This window comes from Hakea prostrata, chromosome 1 (assembly GCF_041222555.1).
Source record: "Hakea prostrata isolate BN-2017 chromosome 1, UWA_Hpros_2, whole genome shotgun sequence".
Classification (NCBI taxonomy): Eukaryota; Viridiplantae; Streptophyta; class Magnoliopsida; order Proteales; family Proteaceae; genus Hakea; species Hakea prostrata.
The window spans coordinates 77,702,543-77,724,456 of record NC_142600.1 but is presented as its reverse complement, the minus strand read 5'-3'; the positions used below and the strand labels follow the sequence as shown (position 1 = coordinate 77,724,456).

At 38.5% G+C, this 21,914-nt stretch overlaps 2 protein-coding genes across 2 annotated transcripts; one reads left to right on the top strand and one right to left on the bottom strand.

Annotated features, from left to right (window-relative positions):
- Positions 1 to 8,181: 8,181 nt before the first annotated feature.
- Positions 8,182 to 9,279, top strand: LOC149030254 (uncharacterized). Its single transcript, XM_089144846.1, has 2 exons — positions 8,182 to 8,359; positions 9,044 to 9,279. The coding sequence occupies exons 1-2, from the start codon at positions 8,182 to 8,184 to the stop codon at positions 9,277 to 9,279; spliced, it is 414 nt and encodes a 137-aa protein (XP_089000972.1).
- Positions 9,280 to 21,109: 11,830 nt separating this feature from the next.
- Positions 21,110 to 21,914, bottom strand: LOC149030253 (protein CCA1-like). Its single transcript, XM_089152641.1, has one exon. The coding sequence runs from the start codon at positions 21,758 to 21,760 to the stop codon at positions 21,158 to 21,160; it is 603 nt and encodes a 200-aa protein (XP_089008767.1). The 5' UTR covers positions 21,761 to 21,914; the 3' UTR covers positions 21,110 to 21,157.

Here is a 21,914-nt window from a genome sequence, read left to right as displayed (position 1 = left end):
GGAGTAAAAGTGTGTAGGAGCTGATAAGAATCCCAAAGGTACCTGATAAGAATGCCCGAAATTGCACTGGAAGAGAACGGAATTGCTGAATTTAAAAGAGGGGTTATTTTCTGTAATTTCAATGTTATAACATATAAGCCCCTAAGAGTGGGAGTGCGTTCAATTTCCACCCCTATATGGACAGAATTTTATCCCGTCCATTTTTGACAAGAAAATGAATCATATATTTTCTTGTAGATATGTGACATATGTTCTAACATCACATCTGTTAAGAAATCTTAACCTAACGCAGCGGATACACAACCAAATGGAAGAGGTAGAAGCAATTACACACACACAACACAGGGTTTACTTGGTTCGGTCAGAGACCTACATCCAAGGATGAGATATGCTCTCACCAAGCATATGCAATCTCCAAATAACAGAGGAAGGTTACAGCCCTAATCAGTGACAAAATTCTATACAAAGACTAGAGAGATAACAACCAAAACAATGGAACAACTACACCTGAATCAAGATGCAACCAGAGCTTCAACTCTCTCCTGCGTGAATCCAAGAGCATCAAATACCGAAACCTTTACATGCACCAAACAGTATACACTGCTTCAGCCTTGTACAAGAGCAAAGAACCATCACCAAGAACACAGCAGGGCCAACCGAAACCCTCAATAGCAGATGAAGAACCAGCAGAGACCGAGAGCAATTTCAGAGAGAAAACGAGATGAGAGAGAAGAGATTGATCGAATCCATCTCAAACCCCAAAACCCCAAATTACATACATGAGATAGGAAAGGTAAAATTACTCACATACCCTCTAAACAACTCAATAAGACTTTCACCATCCTAACCACAATGAAAAGACTAAACAGCCACTAGATCATATTACAACAACATCAAAGGGTTGAAGTTCATTTTCAATTCATATCAAAGGGTTTTGATTAAATTTTAAAAAAATTGATATGATTTGTAAATAGATCTCAACTATTTGGTGTGATGTTAAGACACATGTTATACATCTACAAGAAAATTGTCAGAAATGGACTAGACATCAATCCCTCTATAAAAAAATATAATAATAAAAAACTGAGTCACATTTTTTTAGTCTTGAATATCATTAGTTATTTAAAATTTTATTACTGTTACATACAATTCATACTAGGTGTAAATATTGGGAGTTTCTTAATCCCATCCCTTGAGTTATCCTTTTATATTAATGTCACCGATTGAGTTACCAAATTTATTAATCAAAACGCCATGTTACTAATACTTTTAGTTTTTATTTATCTATTTTTAATATTACTCTAACATCTTAAGTTTAAATACACTATGTATGAATCATATCTCTTAAACTTTGTGAGGATTTATGATCGTGAGATGAAGTCACAAACAGTAGAGAGAGACAAAGATAGGAGTTAAGCATAGAGTTCTTCATTTAATGTTACTCTTGTCAGTTTGAAATATTTAATCTTTTTTAAATTAGCACTTAATTGTGATTTTCTAACAATAAGGGGGTGTCTTTAATATATAAATTGGATATTTCAAAGAGTAGCATTAATTTTTGGGGGATAATCAGAGGGTGACGCTAAAAGTTTTTCTAAATATTTTTAAATGGATATGAATGGGGATAAAATTATCTTATCAAAGGGTTTGTTTTATTTTTTAATTTTTTCCCTTTCTTGGTCAAAAGGAGAGTTACATACTAATATTAGCCTCTTTCGAAAAATCCTCGAAGAAGCATTAAAACCCAGATCTACAAGAAAACTGGGTGGATTGCTTTACTCACCATTGACTGTCTTGGTCGGTAGAGGAATTCTACTTTGTAATATTCGTTGATACTATATATTCCGTAAGGTTTTATGATGGTTTTCTCTCCTTTTTGGGATCCCAAGTCCATTTACAAACAATTTTTGTATGTGATTTTTTTTTTTTTTTGATCTTAGGTTCATCGGGATAGCTTGTGCTAGCCACGATTACATCCTCAGGATAGATTTTTATATTAATGCAGAAATTAAATGTTTATTTATATATATGCCGCCGAGTGGGTGCAAACCCACGACCTTCCCGTGGGAGTGCGGGTCTTTTACCACTAGACTAACCCCTCATTGGCTTATAAATGCATTGCAACTATTTGATATGATGTGGGGATACATGTCATACATCTACAAAGAAATGAGTGATCAATTTCTTTGTCAGAAATGGACTGGAGAAATTTTCAAGATACCCTTGTCCAGAATACTCACCACATATAATAACATAGAGGATCTCTCCAATCAATTGTTGAGCTTCAACTGGGAGCTTCTGTGGAGTATCCAAAAAAAATAAAAAAATCTGGGAGCTTCTATGTGTGGTATTTTATTAGTCACTTCTAGGTTCATAAGTTAGTCAGGTATAGTTTAAAGTAATAATAATAATAATGATAAAATAAACTCATATAATTACTCATTGAGAATTCCAAACTATAAAAAGAATACCTTTAAAATATAAAATTTAATTTTCTTGAAAAGGTAAGAGGTAGAGGACTTGACAACTTGGTCCATTTTCTTTCAGTTTCTCAGCCCCTTAAGGGGGTTGCAATTCTAAGTACCTCTCTTGATTCAATTTGACCCAGTTACAAAATTTTCGGTTACTTATTGTTAGAAAATAACCTTCATTCTATTAAGTAATTATGAGTTTGAAATGAAAATATATCATTGTGTCTTTACTTGTAGTTTTATGAAATAATGCCCCCATCATTGTGTCATTCCGTGCCCAACCTTTAGGTGGGTGAAGGGGGACTTTGCCCATTGCCCACTACTGTTGAAAACCACCACCCCCACCTTCCCCTACTGACCACCACCATCCCACCGGAAATCACCCCCACCTAGTTTATTTCCTCCTTCACTGCTCTACAAAAGAGAAATGTTAGATAACAAACCATCAGAACTTCCACGTAAGCAAAACATGTCCTCCGCTATACAAGTTGAAGCAATTAAATAACTTGAGATTTCAATTGCAGAAAACCCTAATATAGATTCAAATTTCAACCATTTGCTTTCTCAAATCATGATTCCTAAGCCCATATCTCTTGAGTATTTGATGAAATGAAATTAAAAATTGAATTGAAGAAGGAGATAAAGAGATTAATTAACTAACTTGAAATGAAGGAGAAGGAAAATGAGGTGTAGAGGAGATGGGAGATCAGAGAGAAACCTGGTCAGTCCCCATTCACTGGCTGGGTTCTACCCTAAACCACAACCGGTGTCGTGAACATGACGTCAAGATTCAATGCTTCCACATAAACCTTCTGCCACATTGTCCATTGATTAGAAACGTAAGGGTCCTTCCAACCCTTATAATCCCAATATCCGAACTATGAGATCTTGCCGAAGAGAACACATCAAGGAACAAATGACAAGAAAATGAATAGAGCTAAAAGTTGAATAGCTGATCTAAAAGATAAAACAAAGAAACCCTATTCTAAAGAACAAGCTGTAATTGTCAATGGGTGATTTCTAGTGGGGGCAGTGGTTTTCAATAGTAGTGGGCATTTTCCGGCAAGGTCTAGTAAAAAGATAAGTGAAGGGGGAATCCCTTCACCCACCTAAGGAATTACACAACAATGGGGGCGTTATGGTCATAACACTACACTTAAGGGCAAAATGGTCATTTCAATTTCAAAATTTGAATTAATTAACAAAATGAAGGCTATTTCTCTAATAGTGATCTGAATGATATTGGTGATGTGTCGGAGGCTAGAGGAGGAGCCCCTGTGTCATGTAGGAAATGCATGAAATTTAAGGAGAATGTGGACAGGTGTGGTCTGATGGACATGGGGTAGGTTGGTCCCCGTTTCACTTGGCCAGAGAGGGCCAAACTGGCATGGTTATAGGCGTGTTTTTAAAAGATTGCGTAGAGGTCTTTTCTCTACAGACTAGCATCTCCTCTTCCCTGAAGTAGTTGTTAGAGTTGCTTCCCAGTTAAAGTCTAATCTTCATTCTCTAATTGTTGACCTTTGTCCAGCCATAGGCCCTCACTATAGGCGTCCCTTCAAGTTGGAGGCTATTGGGGTAATTGTATTACAAATTCTTCAAACACACAAAAATGAAATTGCAATACAATCGAGAGATGAAGATCTTTAGCAAATTTGGAGAGCTTGAAGTCGCAACCGAACGAACCACCGATCGATGATGTTGAGTCACACCTTAAGTGTTGTCTTTAAGGTAATTGATGCACCCTACTACCAAGGGTTCTTCGCACCACCACCTCCAAGATAAAGCAACCTCCAACTAGAAGATGAGGTAGTTCTTCTAGTCCCTTCAAGGAGCCAAAAGCTAGAGCACAACACTTTGACAACTCAAGAAAGAAATGAACTTTGTAAAACAAATAATGTGAGTGAGGAGTGTCTCTATTTGCATACAATATGCAAGGAAGGGTTGGGTTTATATAGGCCCAAACCACACCTCCTCACAAGGGGGAGAATCAATTCTCCACTAATGGAGAATCAATGGCTTGTCCCTCCTCCACTAATGTGAATAAACCCCCTTGACCTAACCTCCCCACTACTTGGAGAAGTAACTCTCATATTCACTTCTTTGGAATGAATAGGATTTAATCCATTCAAAGACCTTAACCCCACTCATGGTAATGGCCGTGAATGGTCATGAAGTTGAAATGAGAAATGAAGGTCAAGAGTTAGAATTTGAATAATTCCACCATTCAAGTAAGCCCACCTCATCACCATGATCAAGACCTTTAAGACCCATGACCAATGTCATGAAGAGCCTCATAGCCAAGGTCATGAAGGGCCTCCTTTACTCATGGTGCCTTATTACCACCCTTACCTCATGGGTCCCACACACAAACAAAATAATTAAATAAAAGAAATGCAAAAAATAATTTTGAAACTTATAATATAGATTTAATAAAAAACCTAATAGAGGCTTTGTTGGTTCACTCATAAAGACTTCCTGCAAGCTGTTGAGCAAGAGTGGGATGACTAAAAGAAGCTTCCTGAAGCCCTTGATGCCTTGAAGAATAACTTGCAAGATTGGAATAAAACTATTTTTTGTAATTTGGAGGCCAATAAGTGGGGATTACATGCAAGATTAGGAGGAATACAACGTAAGCTTGCAGCTGGTTGTAGGAACCCTTTTCTCACTCGGCTTGAACAAGACCTTCGTCTAGAGTTGGAGATAGTCCTTTGCAAGGAGGAGATTCTTTAAAATACTAAGTTCTTTCATATATCCTTGTGGCAAGAAGAAGGCAAAATAAAATTGAAGGGTTGATAGATGCAAAAGGTCATTGGATCACTTATCAATTACAACTAAAGGGGCATGTCATGGGTTTCTATCAAAATCTTTTTTCTGAGGATTAGAGCACATCCACCTGTCCTCCACTCACAGCTTCCCAAGCCTTGATGCTAATGGGTTGTCATGTCTTGCAAGTGTTGTCACTGAAGAGGAAGTCCACAAAGCTATCAAACATGTGGGTTCCTGGAAGGCTCCAAGGCCAGATGGTTTTCATGTTGCACTTTATCAGAAAAACTAGGAGGTCGTGAGAGGTGCAGTGATGGAGATGATTTAGGAGGCATTCAGGGGAGTTTTAGAGCCAAATCTTATTGAAACTTTGATTGCCTTAATTCCTAAGGTCGATAGGCTAGATCTTGTCAACCAGTTATGTCTCATTTCTCTCTGTAATGTTAGCTTCAAGATCTTGACTAAAACCATTACTAATAGACTCAAGGAATTTATGCCAAGTTGGGTGGCCCCTAATCAAGTTAGTTTTGTCCCAGGTAGATAAATCCAAGAGAACATTATCATAGCTCAAGAGTTGGTTCATACTATGAGAAGAAAGAAGAATGTTCAGGCTTCAATGGCCATCAAAATTGATCTAGAGAAAGCTTATGATTGGATCCGTTGAGATTTCATCAAGGAATCTCTACAAGTGGTGAGGATTTTTGAATGATCTTATAGAACTGATTATGTTGTTTGTTTAATAGCTAGTTTCAGAATCCTATTGAATGGTGAAACCACAAAGAGCTTCAAACCCTCTGCAAGCATCCTGCAAGGGGACCCTCTCTCGTCACACCTCTTTGTTCTTTGCATGAGTGAATATCTTACCGTATTCAGGATGATGTCTTTAATGGAAGTTGGACCCCTATGAAGATGGGGAAAAAAGGCCCTGGAGTCTCACATCTAATGTATGCAAACAACGTTTTTCTTTTTATGGAGGCATCTCTCAATCAATTGGGGGTTATCATGGAGTGCCTTCAGCTGTTTTGTGGAGCCTTAGGGAGTAAAGTTATCATTGAAACAACCTAAATTAATTTTTTCTAAGAATGTGGATTTTGGGCTTGGTAAGGAGATAGCTTAGGCTAGTGGTTTTGCTCCTACTGACGACGCAAATGTCTAGGACTTCCAATTTGGACTGCGAGAATTAAGAAAATAATGTTTAGTTACATTGTTTCAAAAGTCAAGGACAAGTTGTCAGGTTGGAAGGTGAACTCTCTATCCCTGGTAGGAAGCATAATTCTAGCCAAGTCCATCTTGATGGCTATCCCAATCTATTCTATGCAAGCCAGTCCTATACCTAAAGGTCTGCTCAATGAGGTGGAAAAAAAATGGCTACAGGTTTTGTTTGGGGGGATACAGAATGCAAGAAAAGTTCTTTAAGTTAAGTTCTATAGCTTTTCTTTCCTTGGGTTGTTTTGACCCTATTCTTTAACACCCCCCCCCCCCCCCAAAAAAAAGAAAAGGGAATTGGGTCAAATTGGGTCACTAGGAATTTTTTCACTTAAGTGGGCCACTAGTAAAATACTCTCAAAGTTTTCTACTGAGACTGCCTTGAAAGAAAAACTTTTTTAGGGTGCACAAACTACATTATTTGGGAGTCAAATGGAGGTTTTCTGGCAATAAACTCTCTTTTTTTCATCTCCCTCAACCGTCTATGACTTTCTCCTCTCCCAATGATAAATTCTATTCAAAGTTTGAGAGATACGGTTTGTGAACAGTATTTTTAAACTTAAGATGTGGGAATAGTATTGTAAATGAATAAATAAAAAACTAATTGAGAATATCTATGATAGTAATAGGGTGTCAAACTGATATATTTGGTGACTTAATAGGTTGCATTAATATTAGGGGGTAACTTAGGGAATGGACTGAAAATTCCCTTTTCCTTTTAAGGTTGAATCACATTGTTAGTCTCCTTGATCAATCCCATCCCTCATGAAAGCAACATCTGAAGGTATGGAACAAAAGAGAGTTTGGGCATGTGCAAGAGAATATTAAAACGTTGGAATTGAATTTGGAAATATTACAATGTCAACCAAACTCAAGGGAGAACCAACTAATTGAAGACGAACGTATTCAATGTCTAGAGGAGGAGCTTGAGAGGGAGGAAGAAATGTGGCATCAAAAGTCATGCTTGAAGTGGATCCAAAGTGGTGATCGCAACTCAAGTTTTTTTCATACCACTACAACAAAGGCATCAGCAACTGAAAAATGAGAATCGAGAATGGGTGAAAGAAGAAGATGAAGTGAGTAAATTATTGTTGGACCATTTCAATCATGTGGTACAATCTCAAGGTGTTGATCAAAGTGCAATGATGCAAGCTTTGGGTTGCATAAAGACTAGTGTCTCAGAGGAAACAAATGTGGGTCTATGTGCAATTCCTACCATGGAGGTGAGCAAGGTAGTGTCTAGTTTGGCCCTCCTAAAGCTCCTGGACCCGTGGGGTTTCCACCAATTTTCTTTCAAAATGTTGGGAAATCACTAAGGAAGAGACGTATGCAGCTGTCAAGGAATTTTTTGTGAATGGAAGAATGGACCTGAACCTTAACTGAACGTACATATGCTTGATACCTAAGGTGGCATCCCCAAAATTGGCAGAGCAATATCGCCTGATCAACTTATGTGGAATGGTGACGAAGGTGATTAGCAAAATAATGTCGAAAAGGATAAAGTCACTACTTGGGTATCATTTCTCACTCACAATCTACTTTTGTTCCTGATTGAATCATATCAGATAATGTGTTTATTGCGCATGAAATATTTCACTATATAAAACACCAAACCAAAAGAAAAAATAAATTGCTAGCTCTGAAATTTGATATGAGAAAAGCATATGACCGCATGGAATGGTGTTTTATAGAAACTATTCTAAAGAAATTGGGTTTTTGTAACAAGTGGGTTCAATTGATAATGGAAACTATTACATCTATATTGTACACCCTACTTGTTAATGGTGTTGAGAAAGAATTTTTCTCCCCATCTCGTGGCATCCGCCAAGGAGACCCCTTGTCCCCTTTCCTTTTTATTTTCTGCTCACAGGTCTTCAGTGCCATCATTGAGGAAGCAAAGGTGAATAAATTGATACAAGGTATTAGTGTGAGAAGCCGAGCTCCTAGGATATCCCATTTGCTCTTTACAGACGACTGTCTTCTGATTTCAGAAATGAAGCTACAAGAAGTCACAAATTTTAAGAATTGTTTGAACATATACTATAAAGCTAGTGGTCAAGAGGTGAACTTGAAGAAATCCACCCTCACTTTTAGCCCTAATACCCATCATAGATTTAGGAAGTGGTTCTCTAAACTATTGAAGGTTCCATACAGCTCTAGCCCTTCTAAATACTTTGGGCTACTGACAAAGATAGGAGTATCCAAATCTGAAGTTTTTAAAGAGGTAGGGGAGAAGGTTTGCAAAAAGTTGAGTGGTTGGGAGAGCAAAATGTTGTCACATGTAGGAAAGGAAGTCCTCATCAAATCTATAGCCTCCTCGATGGCAAATTATGTGGCCTCACATTTTACCCTCCCGAAATCAACACATGACTCAATTAGGAAGGACATCTCAAAATTTTACTAGGGCCAAAAGGAGAATGAAAACAAAATGCATTGGGTGTCATGGACAAGGCTATGTCAGTTGAAGGAAAATGGTGACACTGGTTTTTGCGATCCAATTCTTTAAAATAGAGCAATTATTGCAAAGGTGGCATGAAGATTATTTGATAAACCCAATTCACAATGGGCTAAGTTCATGAAAGCAATTTATTTTCCCAAAACAGATTTTCTTCAAGCCCAAGTTGGAAATAAGCCTTCATGGGCTTGGAGGAGTGCTCTTGTGGGTCGAGATGTGCTTGAGGAGGGCCTTATGTGGGAGATAGGTTCAGGTGAAGAGGTGGACATATGGAGCAGCTATTGGGTAAGCACTAATTCAGACCATAAAGCATCTACCCTGAAACCTTTGAATTGTGATATTCTTAAAGTTGCAGAATTGATTGACCCTTATACCAGACAATGAAAAAGAGAAATGTTAGAGCAACTATTCAATGAGGAAGACAGGAAGGCAATTCAGCTTATGAAGGTTAGTCTATTCTCTCAACTAGATAGACAAGTGTAGGGGGCTAGCAAAAATGGATATTTTTCAACGAAATCAGCATATCACCTACTCACCAACCGAAGGGATATGGACAATAGGTCAGCAGCTTCTTCGTCTAGGGAGCACAAATGGGATAGAGTGAAACCAAAAGTGTGGGAATTAATTTGGAACATCAAAACTTTGCCCAAGATCAAGACATTCTTATGGCGATCTTGTGCACAAGCATTGGCAACTAGGGAAAATTTATTGGCAAGGCGAATACAAACTTTTCATAGTTGCAGAGGATGTGGAGCAACATTAGAAACAATTGACCATATCCTGATGGGTTGTGTATTTGCAAAGCTAGTATGGTTTGGCTATCAACTAAATTTTTGTATACCAGATGAAGAAAATCCTTAACTGCATACTTGGTTGGAGAGGTGGAACTTGATTGGACTTGGAAGTAAACACCACAGTAGAGAAGTACTCAGCCAATGTGCATATATATGTTGGTATCTTTGGTTGGCTAGGAATGAATTGGTGTACCAAAGGATAACGTGGTGCGCAGAAGAAGTGATCATCACCAAGGCACATAAAGCTTTTGCTGAATTCTGGTCCCTAGCAGGTTATTTGGAGAAAGAGGAAGGAAATTACATACAAAGGCATGCGAGACAACTACATGAGGAGAACTTAACACATAGGAACAAAATTCAATGCGATGCAGCATACTTGGAAGATGAACTTAAAGGAGGCTCGGGTATTGCAATGTGGGAGAATGAGACAGTGATCAAGAAGTTGTTGTCAATTCCAACCCTCCATCTTTAGGCTTAGCAAGAAGCGGAGGCAATTAAGGAGGCGATGCTACTAGCAAAGGAGCTAGGATGGAATTCACTTAGGGTGGAATCCGATTGTGAAGGGGTCATCAAGATGTTGAATTCGTAGGAGCAAATCAATTGTAGTTGTTGGACTTCAACCATCATTGTTAACATTAAGAGGTTGAAGGAGTTTGAAGATTGTATTTTTATCTTTATTTCTATGGATCATAATGGGCTTGCTCATTCCCTAGCTCGGAGGGCTCTCACTATAACGAGTAAAGTAGAGTGGCCCATATCCAGTCCTTGGGCCCAAGAGGTCATGTCTTCTGGGCCCTTGGGCTCGTCTTGTTCTTTTGATTAGCAGTGTTCTTGACCAAAAACAAAAAAATGAAACCAATCCATTGTCATTTAATCCACATGATGTAACTAGTCATTTCATCCACATGAAATATAGTTAAACAAATGTTCATCATATTGACATCCATATATCTTTCTCAAAGAAGAAGATTGTCAGATATCATAAAATTCTATCTATAATGAATGCTAATCAATTTTGCCAAAGAATTCTATACACTGTGGACTGGAGTTTCATACCATTCTAAGGGATTGGAGGAAGCCAACATGATTTTTCTTCTAACGGTATGTTTCTAATTTCCTATAAAGATTTTCTCAAGAAAAATTTACAATATGGAATTCCCAGATAAATCTGTTTCAAATTTTTTATATACATGTTAAGTCCTTTTTTGTGTTTATTTATTTATTTTAATTATTGTATCAAAATAAAATTTACATTAAGCTCTTTAGGAAAACATTCCTAGAGGCAAAGAGAGATGGGTTTACAATCAAAGGGGGTGAAGACAACCACCAAAATATTGACATTATAAATGGTATGACCCTTCCCCAAATAATCTGCTTAGACATTCATGGACCTATGCACAAACCGAAACCTAAGAGATTTAAAGAGATTTAAAGAGAGTACTATGAGATAAGATATCCTCACACAACTGGACCTAACTGATGAATGATCAAGCCCATCTAGAGCATGCACCACAGCCTGACAATCTGAGAATATTACAACTTCATTCAAGTTTAAGCCTAGAGCTAATAGAATCGAATCCCTTATGGCCTCTAACGTTTAGTCATTTTATCTTTGTACCCCTATCGCTTAGCCAATACATGTTAGCTTTAGAATCAAATCCAATTGGCAGAAGCTATTAATTATGTACATTCAGGGACGACCAATCAACAAATAGCTCAGTTGGTTAAGAGGTATAACATTACTTGTCCCTCTTTGATGAAGCCCTTGATTGAAAACATCCTTACCTTGGGTCAGAACTTTATGGATTTTCAAATTTCTTATGTTTCTAGGAAAGTTAATGTAGTAGTAGACATCTTGGCAAGGAAGCCCCTTTCGGAGGAGAGCCCGAAAGAATGGCCATGTTCCAGTCAGTGGTTATTAGAGCTTTGGTAGGCCACCCCATTTGCTCCAAATTAATGAAGTACTTGGTTACCAAAAAAAATGGTGAATTCAAAATAATTTTAAAGCATAACCCCTCTCCTTTCATTTGAGTTTTTCTTTTTCCTGTTTTTTTATCAAAATAGTATTTGTATTTAGTTTTCTAGAAAGACTCTTATAGAGGCCGAAAAAAGATGGATTTACAACGAAGGGGGACGGGCAAGTGGGGTGTGGGTAGAGGCGGAGCCAGGATTGAACATTGAGGGGCCGAATAATGAGTCTGGATCACCTTTCCGTCGAACGAACACTAATGTCTTTTTACCATACATATTGTGTGGGCTAATGCGGGACCCACTATGAGTCCCACATCTAAATTATTTTATTACATTCTAACTTGGGATTCACATTAAAAATTTATGTAAATTAATAGGACTAAAATATAGATAACACGATTACAAGTAAATTATAAAATTGAAATAAAGAATAGAGGCCAAGTTGTGGGAGAAAAACTTTAATAAATCATGAAAGAAAATGTGGGAAATAAATTTTGAGAGAAATTGTAAAAAAAAAAAGATAGATTTTGAAGTCTATTAACTAAATATGGAGAAAACAGTCAATTTTCATAAATTAATTAAAAAAACAATTATTATAGTTAGATATAATAATTTTAATGGCTAAAATTCTAAACATCCAACTAATAAAACTTAAAATTTAAATTGTTATTAGTAAAAGAATTGAAACTTTAGTAAAAAGTTTATTACCATTAGATCTAAAAATGTGGGAAATAAATTTTGAGAGAAATTGTAAGAAAAAAGATATATTTGAAGTCTATTAACTAAATATGGAGAAAACAGTCAATTTTCATAAATTAAGTAATAAAAAAAACAATTATTATAGTTAGATATAATAATATTAATGACTAAAATTCTAAACATCCAACTAATAAAACTTAAAATTTAAATTGTTATTAGTAAAAGAATCAAAACTTTAGTAGAAAGTTTATTACCATTAGATCTGATAAAATTGATGGCTGAAATTTTAAACAAGATTTAAATTTCTATGAATAGGAAATGAAATTTTAGGAGAAAGTTTAAAGATTAAAAAAATTTAAATTTTTTTTTTTTGTAAGAAGCTGAAAAGCTTTATTCATGAACTAGAAAGAAAATACAGACACAATAAAGAAAATAAAGAAATACAAAAGATAAATGCATGAAAACACAAGGTTTGATTATAACCAAGGAATGGAAAGTGACAAAATGTCATAAATGCAATAGACAAGGTCATTTAGGCTAAGAAATGGGTCAATCCCTTAGAAAAATGGTTGTAACAACCAAAACAACAATTAAGCATAAAGGCCTATTTGGTTACATGAATATGGATATTTCAAATATTTAGAGATTTCAAATCTATAGGGTCATAATTTTTAAAATTAAATGTTTGGTTGTGGAATGAAATTTGTGGATTCATCTTAAAAAACTATTTGATCTACGTGATTTTTGTGAATGTGCAAATGTATAGCTTTTTTGAAATTTCTGGATTTCACCCCTTACCCATAAATCTACAGATTCACGATTTTATTGTAAAAAAGATGAATCTCTAGATTTCATGAATCTGGAGATTTTTACAACCAAACATGTATAATTCTCAGATTCATGAATCCAGAGATTTGAAATCTCTAGACGTTACCGGTGAGATTCAAATTTCTTATTGGAAGCTTTTGTCACGTGTCAAGGTTGTTTCTGATATGGTCTCATCGAAGACGCAACCAGACGAGGGTACATCCGTATGTGGGAATAGGCGTCGGGCGGTGGGTGAATCGCTGAATACGGTATCATTATAGGCAATGTGGAACTACTGGTGGTGACATTATAATTAAACTTTAGGCTTTTGGCATTTTTGTAACAATCGAATTCTTCTGTGCAGAAAAATAATAATTATCGTTTGATCTATCTTTTTATCCAGAAATTTTCTTATTCTTATTCTTTTGTTTTTTTTTTTTATCAAAAATAACAATCAATATCAGGCACACTAACTGAATACGGTCCTTAGGTTGCAGAACGGTGATTGAGAAATTAACCTTTTTTTTTTCTTTTTTTTTTTTTTTTCTTTTTTTCTTTTCACCGATCCAACTCAAGCAAAAGGGAAAAAAAAAATCTTTATTCTGAATCATACATTGATCAATCAATCCTTCCTTGTTCACGTATTCTCACAAGTAATGATTCATCAAACCTTGTTTTGATACCATGTTGATTGGGGTTTTATGGCTTCACAATGAATGTCGAACCACAAAGGCGGAGACACATCGATCAGCAACACAAGACTCTTGCAGTAGCAAAACATCCACGGGAGATACTTCCAGCTCCGGCGGTGTAAAACCTTTAGACCTGCGGAATGCACTACCGGATCACGCATCTACCTGACCTTTTTTTTTTTTTTCCTTCTCTAAACCTCCTGTTGGGACCTTTCTCTTCTCCTTGGCCGGATTTTGCTTGGGAGCAGTGTCTATGTGGCACTGCTCCAAGCAGCGAACGGTTAGATTAAAAGAATTTTCAAATAATTGAATCTCGATCGTTAAATATTCCCAAATGCAAAATTCATCCACTTAAGTGAATTTATGGGTAGTTTTACAGGTTAACTCAAACATATGAACCAAACCAAACCGAATCGATTTTCTTTTCATTCCAATCTCTTTCCCCTTGGATAACCACTACTGTCGTTGGCATGACTTCCTTGGCACCCTCTGGCGTTGCCGATGATGTTACCATTGTAAGGATTCCTGAGTTTGGGATTAGGATTCACAAGAGTATTTGAAAGTGAGAGAAACATACAGAAGATGGCAGAGGGAATAATGGAGGGTGCATTGGCTGGTGCAGTAGCTGGAGAACTACTGTCTATGGTATTAAAAACTAAGAATAAGGCTATCAATTTTAGAAAAGATCTTGAACAACTCCAAAGTACTCTGGAACATGTGGTTCCTATTTTTGAAGAAGGGAGGCTATTGAATTTAGAGTTAAACGATCGTAAACGAGAAGGGCTGGAGAACTTGATCAAGAAGTTGCAGAGGGGAAGAGATCTTGTCCTAAAGTGCGACGAGGTCTCGTCTTTGAACATCGTTCAGAGGCTTCGTTACTCCACCAAGATCCTCAATTTGGATGAAACTATTTAGAGGTTTTGCCAGTGGGAGATGTTGGTTGAAGTCTGGCGAGACACCAAAGTGGTTCAACATGACGTCCAACTGGTTAAACGCGACATTAACCAACTTATAGAGGAGATGGTAGAACTGAACCTGACTCTACAGCAGCGACGGAACATTGGTGTGATGGGTTCTTCAAAGGGCTTGAAATTAAAAGAGAACTGTCATGCTTTACACAATTAGACTGTATTTTATCAGAGTAACTGCTTGGTTCAAATGGGCGACTCAAGAATAACGCACAAAAGGGAAAACTGAGTTCTCATTTGTCATGCGCTCCGACAATCAAACTTGCGAAATCCAATCTGGGCAGGTGCAATCTGGTTTTCTTTTATCTGCTAGATTACATTAGCATCGTCTTCTCAAGAATCAACAGCTGAAGCTAATCCATGGGTTGCCTGTGTATCCTAGATTTTTTTTATGGGTTTAGGCATGCTTCCCTGATTCAGTGGTCAGCTTCTAGAAGGCTGATTTTAACTAGTTTCGAGCATTATTGCCAGTTGCTCCTTTATGATCTTGAGCAGGGATGCTATAGAGTGTCCTGCTTTCTCAAGGAGAACAATGCTTTTAGGAGGAGGAAGAGGGGAAAGGGGAAATTTGGTTGTGTGGTTTGGGAGGAGAAGAGTAAGGGTGGTGATTCAGGTATTGATGAAAGTGCTGAAGTGATGCTCAGCTTGTTGACTGAAGAACTCGGTGATACCTTTGTTGGTCGATCAGCACCGACAATGGTAGCGGCAACGCCGGAGGATGCCAAGGAGGTCACGCCAGCTACAATGTGTTAGAGACTAGTATTATACTATGTATTTGTTGTGTATTTTCCACATATACTATATCGTATATTGTACTTTATACCTATGATATATATATGTGTTGTACTCTCTTTGAGGGTAACACAAGTCATTCTAATTTCATCATCTAACATGGTATCTCAGAGCAAGTGTTACGATCTTGGATTTTAGGTTTCTTTCTCTGGCGATTCTTGGTCTCTTCTCCAACGAGTCTTCTCAAGTGTTCATGCTCTTTGTTTGTGGAGGTTCTGCTCAGGTCTTTTGTATTCTGCGTTTGTGCTGATTCTGATTGCAGAGAAGATCTGGAAAATCTCCTGCTGTTCTTCCTTTGAATCGTTTCAGTTTGTGTGATTCTTCTTATCACTGATCTCTTTTCTGTGTCGTCTGGTTTTTGAAGAGCTTCTTGCTCTGTTTTTCGAGCTGCTCTTTCTCTTTGGTGTTTTTGGTGTTGCAGCTCTTCTGCTGTTTTTCAGATCTGTTGAAGTTTCTACTCTCTTTTTTGGAGCTGTGTTTTTCAGATCTGCTGTATTTTCAAATCTGTTTTTTGAACTGTGTTTTTCAGTTCTGTTCTTGCGATTCAGTTCTGTTCTTGCGATTCAGATCTGTTCTTGCGATTCTTGTTCTGTTGTGTTTCTTTCATCGTTGCTTTAGTTCACTTTTGCAAACGGTTTCTGCTCTGCAGCTTATTATTTCTCCAATTCTTCAAGAGATTCTTCTTGATTGATTTTCGTCTTCTGGTTTCTGAGATGGCTTCTTCTTCCTCCACCTCTGTTGATCCTTTCTTGGCTGATGCTACCTCTTCTTTTTCGGTGTCTCATGCGCATCACTATCTCCCTGTTAAACTGCATTCCACCAATTACTTGGTTTGGAGATCGCAATTCATTCCTGTTCTTCGCACTACTGGTTTGATGGGATTCGTTGATGGCACTAATCCTTGTCCCTCACCTTTTCTTGATTCTGAGACTACATCACCGACCTCTAATCCTGCCTATTTTACATGGCATAAGCATGATCAAATGTTGTTATCTTGGATCTTGGCTTCTTTAACAGAGTCTGTACACTCCCAGGTTGTTAATATCTCCACTTCTCATGGTGTTTGGTCTTCTCTTGCTTCAACTTACGCATCCTCTTCACAAGCTCGCATTATGCAGCTCAGGATGCAGCTTCACAGCTTGCGCAAAGGCTCTGACTCAATTTCAGCTTATCTTCTACGGGTCAAACAACTTACAGATTCTTTGGCACTTGCCTCTCAACCTGTTTCAGAACCTGAACTTGTTCTTTTTATTTTGGGAGGCCTTGGACCTGAGTTTCAAGCTTTTGTGACTGCTGTTACTACACGTGAGACTCCCATCAAGCTTGCTGATCTTCAGGGTCTTCTTCTTTGTGAAGAAATCAGATCTGCTACAGCTTTTCAAGATATTACCAACACTGTTACTGCTAATTTAGCACACACCTCTGTTACTTCTGAGCATCAAAGGTCTGCATCTTCTGCTACTCCCAGGAATTTTAGACAGAATTTCTCAAACAGATCTTACACTGCTCGTGGTCGAGGTTTTGGTGGACGGTTTTATGGTCGAGGTTTTGGCAGAGGGGGTCGCACTCTTTATTGTAATATTTGTGATCGCTATGGACATATTCCTCGATTCTGCTATCACAGGTCTCAACCTCATGACTCTCCCCAGGCTCATATTGCCACCTCTGCTCCTTCTCATAATGTTCAATGGCTTCCTGATACTGGAGCATCTCATCATCTCACCCCTAACCTGCGACACATAACTACTCCTACTGAGTATTCTGGAACTGATTCGGTGCTGATAGGGGATGGTTCAGGTTTGAAAATTCAACATATAGGTCGTTCTGATTTTTCTGTTAATCATTCGGTCTTCAACATGCCTGATGTCTTACATGTGCCAACTGTATCTTCTAATTTGATGTCTGTAAGCAAATTTTGTGATGATAACAGTGTATTTTTTGAATTCTACTCTGATTGCTTCTATGTAAAGGATCTGTGCTCGGGCCGTATTCTTCTCCAAGGCCCTCTTGAAGGAGGTGTGTATCGACTTGATTCTGTGGGGTGTTCTTCTCCTCCAGGTATCGCTTTATCTGCTGTTAGACAATCTTCTAATGTTTGGCATCTTAGACTTGGACATGCTGCACCTGCTGTGGTTTCTAGAGTGGTTTCTCAGTTTCATTTACCTTGCAGTAGCTCTAAATTTGTTGGTGTTTGTTCTGCATGTCAACTTGCCAAGTCTCATAGATTGCCATTTGTATCCTGCATTTCTCTGTCTCTGCTCCTCTCCACTTATATATTCGATTTGTGGGGTCCGTCGATGCAATCTCTAAGGAAGGTCATCGTTACTACATCTCTTTTGTTGATGCTTTCTCCAGATACACATGGTTATATACTTTAGCACATAAATCGGATGCTATCAAGGTTTTTCAGGTTTTTAAAAACCTTGTGGAGAATCAGTTTAATTCTACTATTAAATGTTTTCAATCTGATTGGGGTGGTGAATTTCGAAGTTTCTCCAAACTTTTGACCTCTTGTGGGATATCTCATAGACTTTCTTGCCCGCATACCTCAGAGCAAAATGGAGTGGTTGAACGGAGACATAGGCAAATTGTAGAAATTGGACTTTCTCTTCTTGCTAGTCCGGTCTTCCGTTTTCTTTCTGGTGTGAAGCTTTTTATACTGCTGTCTACATTATGAACAGACTTCCCTCTTCTGCTGTACAGTTTGATTCCCCATATCATAAACTTTTTGGGCGTTGGCCAGACTATACATTTTTGAAGGTATTTGGGTGCTGCTGTTACCCATTTCTTCGACCTTATCATGCTCATAAGATGGCTTCCAGATCTGCTGCTTATATTTTTGTTGGTTACAGCCCTCATCATCATGGTTACAAGTGCTTTCATCCTGTCACTGGAAAGGTTATCATATCTAGACATGTGATTTTTGATGAGCTTTTGTTTCCATATAAGGACAGGTCTTTTACTACACTTTGGCATCCGGTACATCTTCAGATCTCTTTTCTACAACGTTCGGGTGCCATGTACATTGCCTAGGGATGGTCAAGGAGCTGCTACTTCTGCTCCATCTAATGTTTCTACAAATTCAGTTTTACCTATAGTTGCTGATTTTTGTAATAATGCTACTAATAACAGTACTCATGTTGGTCTTTGGCTTGTACCTAAAGGACTATTGGACTTTGCACTGATGGATTTAATAGTTCTGCTACTATTATGCCTCACATTGATTCTGCTGCGGATGCATGTGGACCTTTACCCTCTTCTATGCTTTGTGATTTTCTGCCTTTACCTGCACATGGGCCTAATAATGTTGCTGTTGCTAATGGGCCTCATAATAATGCTGTTGGTCATGGGCCTAATAATGTTGCTGGTTGGTCATCCTTCCCTTCCTAGTCAACCTCCTTTGGTTAATAATACTAGTAGTGGGCCTTCATCTACCCTTCCTAATGAAGTTTGTCTTCTACCTCATGCACCTCTTCGTCTCACTCCATGGTCACTCGATCCCAAGATGGGACTCGCATACCACGTGTCCCAACAAGTTTCCATACGCACGCCACTCTCTCCCTCATGTTTTAGTTGCTTCATCATCACCGATATTGAACCCACATGTTACTCTCAGCATCTGCCACGGTTTGGCGCCGCTGGATAACGAATTTATGCTCTCATTTCTAATCACACTTGGACTTTGACCTCACTTCCCGCGATCGTCAATTATCGGTTGCAATGGCTATTTCCTTGCCCCTCCTGGGTCATTCTTTGCGCGTTAGTCCTGGCTCACCGTTGCCTGATTATCCGAGACTTTTAGTCCTGTCAACCTACTACAATCCCATTTTGTTATCTTTGCGTGTCCTCCACTTGCCTATTCCCCTTGATGTCATATGCTTTTCTTCATGGTCATTTGTCTGAGACATTTATATGCATCAACCTCCGCTATGTTGATTCTCGTTTTCCCACACATGTTTGTGCTTCGGTCTCTTTATGGCCTTGCGGCTCCCGGGCTGGTTTCCTCTCCTCATTCTTACTAACCCTTGGTTTTCGGGTCTGACGTTCTTCATTATTTTCTGTCAAAGTTCTCATGGGCCTCTCTATATGCTGTTTATGTTGATGACATCTTGATTATCCTCTGTTCCTAGTGACCTTATCCACTCTCTTAGTAGGATTTGCTCTGTCTTGTCCCTTTCTTCTTAGGATTGGCTTTCCCTCTTTCTGGGTTTGTTGTTATCTCCTTACTTTTGGCTTCTCCCGCTGTTTATCCATGCAACCCATTACTACTCCCATTGTCCCTTCTCACCACTTATCGTACGAATTCTCTCCACCCAACTTTGTCCGTTTGTTGTGCTCTTCTTCCTTCTCTCCGTTGCTTTCCCTCTCTTTCCTTTCTGCTTCTCCCGATCTTGTGGCTTTGCTTTTCGTATCTCACCTTCTTTATGTCTCCTATTCGCCTTCTCTTATTCTTTGCCGCTTTCTCTCCCTTGTCCTCAGTCTCGGAGTTTCTTATTTTCTTTGGCAATAACCGTTTCTTCTCCCGCTCTCGGGCGAGATCTAGCACTGAAAGTGAGTATCGTGCCTTGGCTTTGGCTACTACTGAACTCACTTGGATTCAGTCATTACTTACTGAGTTGAGTATTCCTCAGTCTTCTCCACCTGTGTTATGGTGTGATAATATTGGTGCTACCTACTTGTCTGCAAATCCTGTGTTTCACGCTCGCACCAAGCATATTGAGGTGGATTTTCATTTTGTTAGAGACAAGGTTGCCAAGGGAGATCTCCAGGTTCGCTTTATCTCTACTAATGATCAGTTGGCGGATATTCTCACCAAAGGTCTCTCCTCCTCTCGCTTTCAACTTTTACGATCCAAAGTCAAGCTTCATTCTGGCCCCTTGACTTTGCGGGAGGGTGTTAGAGACTAGTATTATACTATGTATTTGTTGTGTATTTTCCACATATACTATATCGTATATTGTACTTTATACCTATGATATATATATGTGTTGTACTCTCTTTGAGGGTAACACAAGTCATTCTAATTTCATCATCTAACACAATGGTACTTACAAAAGGGGAAAGGGATTGGAATGAAAAGGAAAACCGATTCGGTTCGGTTCATTTCATATGTTTGGGTTAACCTGTAAAACAAGCAGTAGATTCACATAAGTGAATGAATTTTGCATATGGGAATATTTAACGATCAAGATTCAACTATTCAAAAATTCTTTTAATCTAGCGGTTCACTACTTGGAGCAGTGCCACGTAGGCACTGCTCCCAAGCAAAATCCTCCTATGCCACTATGACTAGCCACCTTCTCTTCCTTGGCTTCAACTGAACACCTTTTATATGGTTTAAATCCCTCTCGACGAGCTTTGAGCCTTGTGTGTCCAAGCCCTGTCTTAAGCAGTCCCACTTCAGGGTTGTTTCTGCTTCTCGCTGGTTCATCTTTCTCCACTCCTGGATGATCTAGATGAGTACCCCATGTTTTACTACTTAGGACTTGACAGTGAGATGGGATACATCCGGTGTACCCTGGTCATTTTTATCTTTAACTCAGGGTACAAATCCTCTTGAGTGAGACGAACTTTTAAGTGCAATTGATTCTAGAATGCAGTTTTTGTTTACAGAAGAGTAGGAAGTGCAGGGAACTTCATGGAACAGAGTGAGGACTTCTGAACAATTGTCCTCATTTAGAGTTTCTTTTTCTCTAGCAGATTTCTCCAATGGTAGGTCATTCTCTGACTTCAGCGGTGGTTTACCGGCATGCAGATGTGAAGCTGGTGTTAACAGTTTCCCATCCTTGACAAAAGAAGACTGAGGAGCCCCTGTGCTGGTGTTTCGAGGATATGGATTGCTTGGCTTCCTTTTAGGTCGTGGAGGTGGTATCTCTATGTTAAGAGCTTGTCCGACTGCTATGCCTTTGACAAGAGACTCTTTTTCCACCTTTGAGAAGAACTTTTGTACATGACTTCGAATCTGCACGGCAGTCTTTGTTCCAATGTGCTCTTCTATGCGCTGCCAAGCTCGGCCATACAACTTCAGAGCTTCTAAAAATCTGTTATGTTCCTCCTCTGTCCATCTTTCCCGTTGCTTAGTTATAGTATATGGTTTTCTGGTCCTTATTATCAATTCTTCGCCGGTAGAGTCTGAATCCATTAGTGGACGTTGGCAGCGTGTTGCTGCTTCAAATACTCAATAGGAAAAAGGAAGTAATCATGGTACAGTCTCCTCCGCCCATCTCTCTCGAAAGAAGGAAATCGCTTGAACGTCAGAAATCATCGTTACTTAATCCTACTGCAAAAACGGATAG

Excerpts from the sequence above, each read along its gene's own strand:
- LOC149030254 (XM_089144846.1), top strand. The coding sequence starts at position 8,182 with ATGGAAACTATTACATCTATATTGTACACCCTACTTGTTAATGGTGTT. Across the intron at positions 8,360-9,043 it reads GGTGAATAAATTGATACAAG|ATTTTCTTCAAGCCCAAGTT; the intron begins GTATTAGTGTGA and ends TTCCCAAAACAG.
- LOC149030253 (XM_089152641.1), bottom strand. The coding sequence starts at position 21,760 with ATGGATTCAGACTCTACCGGCGAAGAATTGATAATAAGGACCAGAAAA.